This window comes from Paramisgurnus dabryanus, chromosome 1 (genome assembly GCF_030506205.2).
Source record: "Paramisgurnus dabryanus chromosome 1, PD_genome_1.1, whole genome shotgun sequence".
NCBI classification, from domain to species: domain Eukaryota; kingdom Metazoa; phylum Chordata; class Actinopteri; order Cypriniformes; family Cobitidae; genus Paramisgurnus; species Paramisgurnus dabryanus.
In genome coordinates, this window is record NC_133337.1 from 69005491 (window position 1) to 69018350 (window position 12860).

The 12860-nt window shown below is 36.5% G+C and overlaps 2 protein-coding genes across 5 annotated transcripts in view; one reads left to right on the forward strand and one right to left on the reverse strand.

Moving 5' to 3' along the window:
• Positions 1-108: 108 nt before the first annotated feature.
• Positions 109-1467, forward strand: coa3a (cytochrome C oxidase assembly factor 3a). Its single transcript, XM_065257566.2, has 2 exons — positions 109-337; positions 908-1467. The coding sequence occupies exons 1-2, from the start codon at positions 133-135 to the stop codon at positions 1009-1011; spliced, it is 309 nt and encodes a 102-aa protein (XP_065113638.2). The 5' UTR covers positions 109-132; the 3' UTR covers positions 1012-1467.
• Positions 1468-1606: 139 nt separating this feature from the next.
• wnk4a (WNK lysine deficient protein kinase 4a) overlaps positions 1607-12860 on the reverse strand; it is a 67405-nt gene continuing 56151 nt past the window's right edge. The window contains exons 16-21 of one of the 4 annotated variants that reach the window (XM_073815889.1): positions 11080-11954; positions 10827-10917; positions 7733-8327; positions 7384-7589; positions 5369-5472; positions 1607-4581 (exon numbers count right to left, since the gene is read on the reverse strand). In XM_073815889.1, the coding sequence (XP_073671990.1) occupies positions 4546-4581; positions 5369-5472; positions 7384-7589; positions 7733-8327; positions 10827-10917; positions 11080-11954 (1907 nt within the window). In that variant the 3' untranslated portion in view covers positions 1607-4545. Of the gene's footprint in view, positions 4586-5368; positions 5473-7383; positions 7590-7732; positions 8328-10826; positions 10918-11079; positions 11955-12860 lie in introns of those variants that run through there. The other 3 variants (XM_065253433.2, XM_073815891.1, XM_065253435.2) reach the window with 3 other exon arrangements.

Genomic DNA, 12860 nt, shown 5'->3' on the forward strand with positions numbered 1-12860 from the left:
CATTGGGATATTCTACAGTAATTCAATAAAAGAAAAGGTTTTAAACATTTTATATATTCGCTTTGCTAGTTTTTTTTACTTTTAATATGTAAAGTAACCTCGCGTTTACGTCACAGTGACAGCGCTTCTAACATGGCTGACAAGAGTAGTCAAGGGGAACCAAAGCCTGAAGCCAATTTTGCAAAGAGAATAGACCCTACAAAGGAAGAACTGAGTAGGGAACAACTGCAATTTATCCGACAAGTGGAAATGGCGCAATGGAAGAAGAAAACAGAGAAGCTCAGGGGTCGAAACGTTGCTACAGGACTCGCCATTGGAGCTGTAGTACTTGGCATTTGTATCCTTAACAACTTGTTATACAAGGTTATAATGGCATGATGTAAGAGTGAGTTATCCTACTGTCTTGAGTCCGGTTATTTATCACGTTTGGTACATTTCTGAACAGGTATAAGAAATGGGAGATCATTTGTAGATCTATAATATATGCTACACGTGGGTGCGTTATTGCATGATCAACCAACGTGCAGAAATTCTATTAACTTAAGTGGTTGTCATGTTAAATGGTTTACTGTAAATTTTGTTTAAAGTTATAAGTATTGTATTATAATTTATTTTTATATGTAGTAATGTTCCAAACCATGTTACAGTAATGTTATCAGAACATTAATGTTTAAATGTCCCTGCTCGTACAGTAGTGTTACATGTTTATGTTACAAGATATTATCAAGTTTTCGGTACTTAGTGCACCGTTACATCGTCACTAGTCAATGCTTTTGTTATAGGTTATGCAAATTGAAGTAATAAAAACTAAAATATGACACTTATTTTGTATAGAAGTTTCTGTAATCTTAGTAGTCAGTCAGACTGGACTATCTGTGTACTATATTCCTTTACCAGCTGAATCCAGACGGCTACACTTTCTACTCTGTATCACAGGAAAAAATAATGGATGAGATAGATGAAGAAGCCAGGACTGCTAAAATACACACTTCCAAGACAGGAGCCAACTAAAATGTCATCTGTTTATCTCTGCACAGACTACAAAACAAACAAACAAACAAACAAGAATGTTGCACTTGGCATCGCTGACACCTATGACGGCAATTCAAGACGACGGCCAACAGAGGGCAGCAGACACATTTAACAATTCCTCATATCTGGAGACTCTTTAACACATAAATATAGCCTGTGTTCAGTTAAGATGAAATAATCATTTGTCTTTATCGTAAATATTTCCCATGGACTATGGTAATTCCGTGTTATTGTAGAAACATGGAAAGTGAAATTCATAATATTCACTGTTATTATGATTTCTGCAGTAATTACATATCACCCTTACTGGAAGTTCTTCTTTAGGCACATATATATATAAATAAGTCAATTAATTTAAAAGATATGCAGCCTAATTTGTTGTAAAGATGTTTTTGTTTTGCCTTTTTTATAAACACAATAAATGTGTCCTGAATATTAGTGTGTAATGGTTGAAATTACTTTAAAGTACCTACGGTGTCCTTATCTTAATCACTCAGTGGTCAAATATTTATGCACATGGTACGTTATTAAAATGTTTCTTAATTTATTTTTTATGTGTGAATTTGGCATGTCTAACACATTGCTCGCTTAACTACAGTGAGTATAAAATCACACACAATAAAAAATAATTTTCAAATCTTTAAAAGTTAATTAATGAAACAAGAAATTTTGTTTATTTGTTATTTTTTGTTATGATACTTTTGCATGTGTTCCTGATGTTACTGTCCTCCCTGTCATTATGAGGTATTTGCTGATGTTACACATCCCCTCTTTTTTGCCATTTTTATATGCTGTGTACAGAAAGTATCTACATTTACATTTTCTCATTTTAATCATTTTGAAATGACAGGGTGAACGTGCAGTTTTTTTTCTTATTATTTTAATGTTTTCTTACACACATAACAGTAGATCTCGTACACAGTAATAGGGGAGAGTATGACTTTCTTGCAGTTTGTCATCTTGTTTACCCAGTTATCAGAAAAAAATGATTGTTTCAAGTTAACAAAATATAGTTGGATGATTTCTTTATAAACAAATAAGTGCCAGTTAGTATTGTTTAAAAGTTTGACCAGATAACTTAGTTGTTAGATTTACTTTGAATGTGTCCATATTATATATTGTGGTTTGCTTGTAGTTAATTCATAAAAAGTGCTGGAACTTTACCAACATGTATTTTAAACAATCTAAGATCTCCTCAAAAATAATGACGTTTATAATAAGCCTCAAAGGCACTTTATTGTGATTTTGAAGTAAATGCTCAACCAATAACAGTGATTTTATTCATATTTATTGAATGTATGTACAAATGTGATTTAGAACATGATACATAATCATAGGAGAAAAGGCACAATGTGTTTCAATGCACATTGTAGCCATCATTACAACACCATGAAGTCCCATACACCCCAATCTAAATTGCATCGATAAAAGACTAAAACTCTTTCCTCAGCAGTATGTTCATAGTGTATATATAAAGGCAACAATTTCACAGTTTTAAATGAGCCATTAATGAATGTTCTCAGGTTAGGGGAATCAAAACCTGCTGGCATATGTACTGCATGTGTGAAACTCAACACTTTAAGACAGAAGTATGTTACAATCTGTATGCAAAGGTGCAAGACATCGTCATGACAGAAAACTCCATCTAAATCTATTTGCCTAAATCTAAAGCCTATTCAACTTTTAATATAAAAATACCCATCTGTTTTACATCTTTCATTTCCTCCTGAATATAATTTAAGTTCATTTGCAGCTGTAACACTACCATATATAATACAACAGACAGAATGCTTTCAGACTGCATAAAGCATTAATGTTTTACTTTACTGATCATTGATTATACTAACCATAATAAAAACAAAACTTTAATGGACTGCCCTTTGTAAACATTAGGAACCAACTGTTTGTTATTGTCTTTGCTGTACTGTTTGTATATCGGCAGGCCATCACAACAGAAACATATGCATATGCAAAGTGCAGTGTGCATATTTATACATGTTTTGTTTTTTCAGAAAGGTTTTTTGTTAATCATTTATATGGCTGATACTTGCGTTTTAACTTTTGAATCTCTAAAATAGTCATAGTCAAAATAATACACTTAAAATATATATGTATATGAACATAAGCATGGGCTTTTTATACATTTGCCACATAAAGGTTAAGTACTGCATCTCAAGGAATAGAAATCTCAAAGCAGGCAAAATAAATCATAAAAAACAAAATATATATATACAGTTCGCCCCTAAAAGTATCTGGACATGTATGTCAAACATAAAAATGTAGAGATGTCTAAGTGTATATCTGCATTAAATAACTAAATATCAAAAGTGACATTAACTTCCCACAGTAACTACTTCTACCTAACTGATCGCAAGGTAATATTATTTTAGTGTGAATAAGTTCAGTTTCTCTTAAGTCACCCTAGCAGAGTTCACATTATTTATAGACATGTTTTTATTACGTTTGACAACCAGAAATTGTCTTCTTTTATATCTATTGTTCAGGAGGTCTATTGGAGTTTGCATGTTTTTCTTGTGTCAGTGCGTGTGTACTATCTGGATAAAGAGGGCACTCTTGCGAACCCTTAGGGTAAAAAAATTGAATGGATTAATATCTATTGTTTTAAAAGTGTTTCAAATAAATTGATATTTTAGTATAATATAAAAACCCTCCATACGTTGTAAGTGTGACTTAAGTATCCAAATACAGCTTGGGGCCATAAACATCAAACCCACCAACCCTCAAAATATATTTCTTTTTTATATTTATCTGTAATCTATTATTTTAATTCACATTGAGTTGTTGTCATAAAAGAAATCCTAAAAACGTCAAGCAACAGGTAATGGAAAAAACTGAAATATTGAAGAGTCTGTGATCCGGATCTGCTAAGTTTATAGTGATTATTGTGTTGGATTTGGATAAGGTCACAAAAACACGTCGGTGTTGAAATTTCAACAGCACAAACACAGGCAAAAGAACAGAAACAGCAGGACTGATCCAATAATGGATTATTGTTGTAGATATATGCATGTTCAGGGCTCATTGTTTGCATATCCAGGGTATATTTTGATAAAAAGTGCAAAAAGACAGTTAAGAATTATATTCAGTGCTGAGCCATAAATGAGCATCATCCCATGACAACAGCATCACATACAGCAGAGTCTCACCAAAAAAAATGGCTATTCACAAATAAAGCAGATTAAGTCAATCCTTCACACAGCAATTTCTGCTTGAGAAAATGTACATCACATTTTACCAGCTGTGAAACCTTTTCTGTTTATTCTTCCAGTTTTCCCTGTATTACTGTATATAATGTCAGTGTATGATACAGTGCTGACTGTATTGAGTTCAATGAGAGGCTGGCTGAGACTAACACAGGCACTCAGTCCAAGCGCTAAAGATTGTGAGAGAGGACAGCGATTGTGGCCAACCAATGAAAGTCTCTCCTCTGTGGCTGCTTATCCATGGATATTATTTTGCTTCAGTCTCAGGTGTTTCAGGATCAGTCACAAATCAGTGAGGTAGTCTGATGTTGTTTTGGTAAGGACTCTTACTAAGAGGAAAGAGATGAAGAAACAGTCATTTAGATTTATATCAGTGGGAAAACATCAATGGGACAATTTGGTACATTCAAGAGTTGATTTAAAAAATTAAATAAATAAAGGTTTTCCTTGAATATTTTTTTTTAATACAATACATTTAGGCACATTTGCATTTTATTTACAGACTGTACCATCTAACGTCTCTTTTTCTTGTTATATAGAGTAGATGGTTTCATCAGACAAGGTTACGCACCTGAACCGAAGTGAACTTCTGGTCTATATTTATTTATCGGTCTGGCTAGTGGCTAAACCGATCTCTACCTTGTCTAAAATAAATGTTTTGGTTTGCTAAAGATGAGGCGAGACGACAGGCATGGATCACAACTGTGTGGAGAGGTTTGGCAGCCAAGAATTCAAGGACCTGTACTGTAGCTAACACTGCATACATTAATTTTACACAGTAACATTAGCTCTGTGTAATAGTTGATACGTGTTATATATGATATATGAAAGAAGGTCATTTACGTATCATTTATTCCCATGTTATCAGAAATAAACTCTTTTGTTATTCATTCAATGTGGAAGTCATTGTTTGTTTGTTACTGCTGAAAGCGTCTGTATGAGCTGGAATAATACTATGTTATTTGTATTTAAACAACTAAGCATACATTTTTAGGCAATCACGCCTCCTTTCCAAAACAGAATGCACATTTTGGTCAGTGATATTTGATTGTGATGGTAATTAAAGGTTTGTTTAACTTCACAAACACACCCGAGATGTGAATGCAACATACCATTATAGTATAATCAGAAGCAAACGTTACTCCTTTAGTAGGCCGTGAACCCTCCTGGGAACTACTGCTACTGTGACCACTTAGGGAATTTTTCCTCATGATACCTAAAGACCACAACGACAGAAAACGGTTCATTATTATTAATGATTGATTGATTGATTAATAAATTAATATTAATACTAAACTAAAGCACAATACTACCAAATATATCTCCAGAATCTGGTAATGTGACTACAACCTCATACTGTAGGCAGCATCCCTAAAGGGTGTTTCAAAAGATTGCTTCTATCCTTTGTGGACATGTCAATCTCATAATGCATTGTGACAATAAGATCTTGAATATAATGCAATACACAAAAGAAATATAAAGCAAGAAATTATCAAAAAAATAATCTTTATTCAGTGCGTGGAGAAGGGTTGATGCCTCCACCAATGCTTGGACATTTACATTTATACACTTAACACATACAGTACTATGCAGAGTGACTTACAATTCATTACAAGTTATACATTTGATCAATATGTGCGTTGCCTTTGTACCCTACGCCCCATTCAGACAGCCAACGACCAGCAGTAGCAGAGCGACGCGATCTCCTTCATTTCAATGGAAACCGGGCAATTTCCTGCGACATGAGCGAAAGTGACCATTGGCGACCGTATGGGCGTGTTCAGCGACGCGAGAAAGTTAAGAAAAGTTTAACTTTATGCAAATGTCGAGCGAATTTCGGGAGCGACTACCAATGAGAACAAAGCAGTGGAGTTCACGTCATCCATCTCTCGTCAGTTACTGGCGTGGATGGTACTCATTTGTTTATGACAAGCAGATTTAGAAACGCCTCATTGAAAGAGACGAGCGACACACAGCGATAACGTCGCTGGCTGTCTGAACGAGGGGTTAGGTTGTTGACTAATTACCGTAGCCTTTAGGGCTGACTGTTTACTTTTGGTGTCTCTACTTTCTTATCCAGTCACTCAAAAACAAATATGAGCAAAAGTATTGTTAAAATATGTTTAAAATGAATCAAATAGATTTTTAAATCCTTATTTATCTATACAATGTCACTGTGCTAGCCAGACACTCACGGTCAGAAGAAATGGTCAAAAATTGGTCCCAAGCTGTCATCAGGGCAGTACCCTTTAAAAAGGTCCTAATATGTAACGCAGCTACTTTACATATTTATACAGGGCTGAGCAATCTATGCTTTTGGTCTTTTTTTCTTACTGTCAGAAGATGATCTCCTGTGAATTTGTGAAAAGTTTTGATGTGTTTTGGTTAAGATATTGAACAAAGAGTGTTTTGGAGGCATAAAATCAAGTTGGGTGTGTAAGTCACCAAATCCAACCTTATATTATTTTAATCACTGTCTTGTTACCTAAAACAACACTGCTGCATAATACAAGGATGGTTAGATGAAGGATCATGGATGGATGAATGTGTGGATATCTATCTATTATAGGCAGATATTTAAAAAAATATCCACCTTTAGTATTTAGAGAGAATCTGATTTATTTGTGTTTAAACTAAATTATCAAGCAGGTGTTACAACAAACCCTCTGTTTGTTACAATGAACCCCACCTACAGGTACGGTGTAATGTTTGCACTCCTGTCACTTTCTGTATATTTGTAAGATAATGGTAGGTCCCACAAACAAACTTTTAGTGTTTATTTGGAGCAGAGATGTGTGTGTTGATGATTAATGATTAATCTTACTAAAATAATTTTTTGAATGATAGAGCCAAAAAGTGTTACTTTGTGCACTGCTCTCCCTTACATTTGATACCAATATGCACCTCTTTTTTAAAGGGTTCGCCCCAGTGACAGCCCTAGGGACCATTTCTTCTGACAGTGAGTGTAGCAATATTTTAACACCAGACTATATTGTAATCATTGGTCGAGTCTCCTGGGTGCTTTGCATATGGAGTGATATCAATTAGATGTTTTCTTTATTTTGGAAGAGAGCCTATTGTTTTTCATTAAGGTTAAATTGAATCTATACTGAGATCAGTGTTTAACCTGTTAAAGGGTGAATATCCAATCTCTGTAGGCTGTTGCGACGTGATGAAGGGAAGTTTCCTCCTTTAGATAGTCGACGCTGGCGGCTTGAGAGCATAGCAGCTGGAGAGACCATGCACGGGGGAGGAACCTTTCCCATCTTGGCATAAAGTTCCTCTATCTCTCGTTTCTGCACCGCCTGAAGACTCTGGACCTCACACATATGCCTGAGAGAAAGAAAAAACTTAAATCAACCTTTTAATTTAATAAGATAAAATCTAAGCATGATTTATGATCGAGACATTGAAGACAAGCCATTAGTTTGCATGTTATATAGCATATGTTTAAACTAAAATGAGAAGCCACTTACTTCTCCCTTAGATCCTGTAGCTCCCCCCACATCTCATCATCCTCACTCTCTGATTCATCGCTGCTCAGGTAGGAGGAGCTTCGTGTGTAGTTCGTCCAGAGGTTGTGAAGAGGACTGGGATATGGAGGGCTGCCTGTGTTGCCATCCCACGCCCTTCCTTCTGGGTCCAAAGCAACAGAAAAGCCACTGTCCACAGATGTCCCCAACAGACTTGTCCCACAATCCACTCTGCGAACCTTTTTCCTTTTGTGTTTCTTATCTAAAGGGATCTCATCATTTTGTTCTTCACCCTGTTCTTGAGCAACCCGTCCAACTTGTTCTTCTTTCCGATTGCTTTGCGACTGTTTAGCAGAAGCTGATGAATCACATGGTGCTTCACAGACATTTTGAGTCTTTTCTGCTGGACAATTTTGCTCCTGAGATGCAAAAGTCGACAAAGGCTGATCCAGTGGCCGGATGAAATTGTCTTTTTCTGCAGAAGGTGTGGTTGATGTTTTACTGTGTGTTTTTCCGATGTCTGTCTGTATGGCTGGGGCAGGAACTGCTTTACTGGGGGACACCTGAAAACGGCCCACAGTCACAATAGACTTTGTCTCTGCAAGAAAGAGGATATATATGTGACCCTGCCTGTGAAAACCTTGCTTACAGTCAACAATTGACTGTTTTCTACATAAAATCATGTAAAGAACATTCTGTAAAACATAACCTTAATATTTTTAATATTGACTGAGTAAGATCATGTCAAAGATTAAAAAATCTATGTGAAATCAATGATTGAAATCAAACTTTGATGCTTCTAAATTTAGATGATGACACTTTAGCCTGGATTTCAGAGGCAGGGTCACACATAAGAAAATATCCACCTTATTTTCACTAAAGTAAGTGATGTGACGTATTTCCCCTCTTTGTGCGAGACGTCCATTTCAATAGCCAGCCGGTAGAAAACAGTGCAGTGGGAGCATGGATAACACATGATTTAAACAGTTATGGTATTTGTTTACTACACCTGCCATGTATGAACCAGTATGAGGATGATATAAAGAAGTGGCCTGATACATCCTATGAAGACAATTCAATAATTTAATGTTGTTGCTTGGGGTTAATGGGTATTCAATGCGCAAATATCAAAGCCAAAGATACCCTTTACATTGGGAAAATCAGTCGAGTGTTTGTACACAGAATATACCAAGACTTTGTGTTTTTAAGCTTTTCAGGTGATGGTTTAAAATGTCACAACTGTCCCTCTGGTGTAACTTTTTTTATACAGCAATTTTTAATCGACTTGTTTGCATTTTTATGCAAGTTAGCAGTATCTTTCTTATTCAACTCATTGTAAGTTATTTGAACAAACCATAATAAACATATTAAACTATTACATGTATTCAGTATTGTTTTCCTTTTTTGAAAATATTATTACATCACTTCATACACACTAGATGGAAACATGAGCTTATGAAATGATTTGATTATTTTAAAATTATTTGCTTTTTCATTTAAAACATAACAAAAGTACTCACAAACACATAAGCTAATAAGCAGTTTATGTCGTATATATTCTGTTATGTAATCGCATTTTTGTGATATATATTAGTAGCAGAAAATATAAACCAGCTAAATCACCATATTTTTATTAGCATAATATAAGTTGTTTTTAAACAATTATTGTATTTATTATTTACTGGCAGTTTGTATAAAAGGTTTTACTGGATGGATGTGTGGATAAAGAATGTACCTGTGCCACGTACACATTCAGCTCTGGTGCGTGAATTATTGTTAAAACAAATGTTTTGTAGAGATTTACTGCATTTGTAGCAGCTTTTATGGCAACCCCTAACTGCACAAATTATGCCGGTCTTCCTGGATTTCATAATAAACATTAAAGCGTAACTAAACCCCTGGTCAGAGCCTGACTCCACCCACTGGCAATATTTGAAAAATGCAAGAAAAGTGGGCAGATCCCAACGGAGATAGAGGGGATGAACTAAGCTCATACCAAGTGTGTGGTGAAAACGTAACTAGGGCGTGGTGATCTTGAACCTGCTTACGTCATGAGTCATTTTTTGGACCCAACATCCAATAGGAAAATTCAACTGCAGTAGCAACCGTTCAACCTGAAGAGGGCAGCACTCAGACGTTTTTACACCATATATTATAGTATTGAAACACTTTATATCCAAATGTCAAAAAACTTACTAAAATCAATGAACAGCACTAATAAAGTCCAATTCTTACAGATCATTAACTTAAAAAAGTTGGTTTAGGGTTTAGTTACTCTTTAAAAAGCCAGTAAAAACGGCACATGTCACCCACAATACTTTAGTGCCTCACCGGAAGTCTTACACAAAAGAGTTGAAAGATGGCGGCGCCCACATTTATGTCAAAGATAAGGTGTATAAAAGGGTTGAAGAATGTAAGCTTTCCAGTGAATCACAAAATACAACTCATATTCTCAGGAATAACTTTTGTTACTAAAGCGTTCCACGAGGAATAGTTTACCCAGGAATTTTTTGTAAAGTATTTTTGAATAATTGTCCTACAGCTTCCTTTTAAATATAAACTGTAGTTTGTAATGCATCAGTCCTATTTTTTGACCAGACAGGCTCACACTGTGTGTAAACAGAGAGCCGTATGACTAATGTGGCTGGGTTGATTTTTCGTAGTTGGCTGTACAAACAGTACAGTACAAAACTACTTTTACTATACTGGCAGTATAAATTCAGCGCAGTAGGTTTAAAAAAGCTAATTCTTTTAAATGTTTTTTACATTTTACAAGGTAAAAGTCTTTGATTTGATTACTATGGTCCAGTACATTATAAAAAGTCTTGGAGTCCCTACCAACAGAACTTTAGATTCAGGAACACATAAAGGCTATTAATACCGCTAGGAACATTACCACCAGATTTTTTGGTCATGCAAAGACATATACTGTACAGGCGGTCCACAAAACTCTCTGTGAGTGAGAGAAGCCATGTATTTAGACCAACTACGTGATGATGAAACCACATTGTGCAATGAAGAAACCCGAGAGTAAAACATCGTTGTAGGGTTGCATAAGTGTGTATGTGTGCCAGTGTTTATTGGTCAAATTTCTTACCAGATGCTAATGAGATTTCTTGGCTCTGAAATACTGTGGTACTCTCTGGTGGTGCAGGGGGGGACAGTGATCTAGGACTGGATGACGATACCTTGAAGAGTGCAAGACCATTTCGTTAGGCAAAATCTGTGTTTCATAACTGAAGTTAATAACAGTTACATAAAACACTGAATAGCCCTTTAGTCACAAAACAAGACGTATAAAGTACAGCAAAACATTAACTTAATAAAGGCAGAAAATGCAGTAAACTTACTCTGCTTGCTACGCTGTTTTGGGGGGAAGACGACAGCCCGGATGAAGACCCAGAGCTCGCCCGCTGGTCCAGCAAGTGCCTGGGAAAAGTTGATCTGTATTCATGATGCAAAGAATAGTCCTTGTATGTTTCTTGTGTATACTGTGCGTTTCCCGGTATTCCCTCTTGAGAAACAGTAAAAGCTGTCTGCTGAGCAGGAATGGGAATGACACCGGGTGAAGTAGACGTAGGAGTAACTCGAGAAGGTGGTAATATCCCAGTTTCCTGATTCCGAAATTGAGAATCCATAGTCTGGTAATACTCAGCCATCCCTGGTGTATACGGCACCTCTCCTTGTACAGGCTGGGAATACTGGGATGCATACATCGGTGGATATCCAGGTTGAGGAGGTGTGTGTTGGGTCATCTGAGGTTGGTAGCCTGGGGGTATGGTGTGTACCATAGATGGCATGGCCTGTGCCAGGCTCGAAGTGGGCATAAACGAATGCGCCATGCTCATGGCCATCGAAAGCACATTGGCCAGGGAAAACAGGGGTTGGGTGTGAGGTGGCCACATTGGAGGTGTGTGAGCAGGTGTGGGAGAGGGGGACAACATGTCAGATAAGGGACTTGAGACGTCTGAGCTGAAGGGACCGGGGGAGCCGGAAGTAGATGCTGGAGCGGAGAGGGAGTAAGTTGGATTGCTGTGCACGCGGGATAGAGGTGCGTGGGTAGGTTTGGGGGAGCCTGGGTGAGGTGGGTATGGAAAGGTAAAATGTGTGGGATTGTTCATATATGAGGGAATATACTGCTGCACGTGAGGTAGTTTGGAATTAAGCATTCTGGGATCAGGAGCGTAGGCCAAAGCTGACGGGACACGATGTGGATGAGGAGAACCTGCAAAAAGAAAACATTGCTGCTACTTAAGTTGTGACTCAAACTAAATTTTTGGTGGTCATTTTTTGGTAAAATAAAAAAATAAAAAAATTATTAATATAAAGATCTTGTTAAGACACGCTTTTCAAGTTTATGTTCAACTAACGGGCAACCCAAAAACAACAAAAGCTACTGATGCAGAACATGTTTTACCAATTATTATACTTGACATAGTAAGCAATAACCATGATTACTATAACCATGTAAATATTTATATGAATGGCAAAAAAGGCTGCATTACCAGTTCATTCTGTTTGTAAATCTTTTGTGCAAACCTAACCAAACCAGATAATGTTCACTCTCTTTTTATTGTTCTACTATATTTCACACACCTACATGCTTGCGTCAGACTGCATCTCGTACAGTATCTGTCATTGCTAAAACAAACAGCGAAGGCTTTATACAAAAGTATATTCTTACAGTGCCAATACATGGAGTTTTGTCTAAAACTGTCTCTGTTTGCACCCTTACAATACAGTACCCCTGCATGCCCAACTTTAAGGGGACGCCCTTAAACCCCCATGCATAGAAAAAATATCCAACCTACAAATAATTGCAATTGATTGGAATTGCAAAATTAAAAGATTCAAACTTGTCAATACTATTTAACACCTAAAACACTGATAATACAGTGTAAACAATTATAAGCCCATCTCATGGTTCACACCCAAAGTTTAGTGGTATTGGTTTCTTCACTGACAGCGGAGCCAACGGACCAACCTCTATGAATGACCATGATTTTGTCATTGATGAAGTGAGTAAGTCACTCTGACATTTAATGAAAATACGAACCACATGTGCATTTACAGCGCCCATCCTGAAGCATATGCTTGGCGGGTCGTTTCGGAGGTTTCCAGTAATTTCATC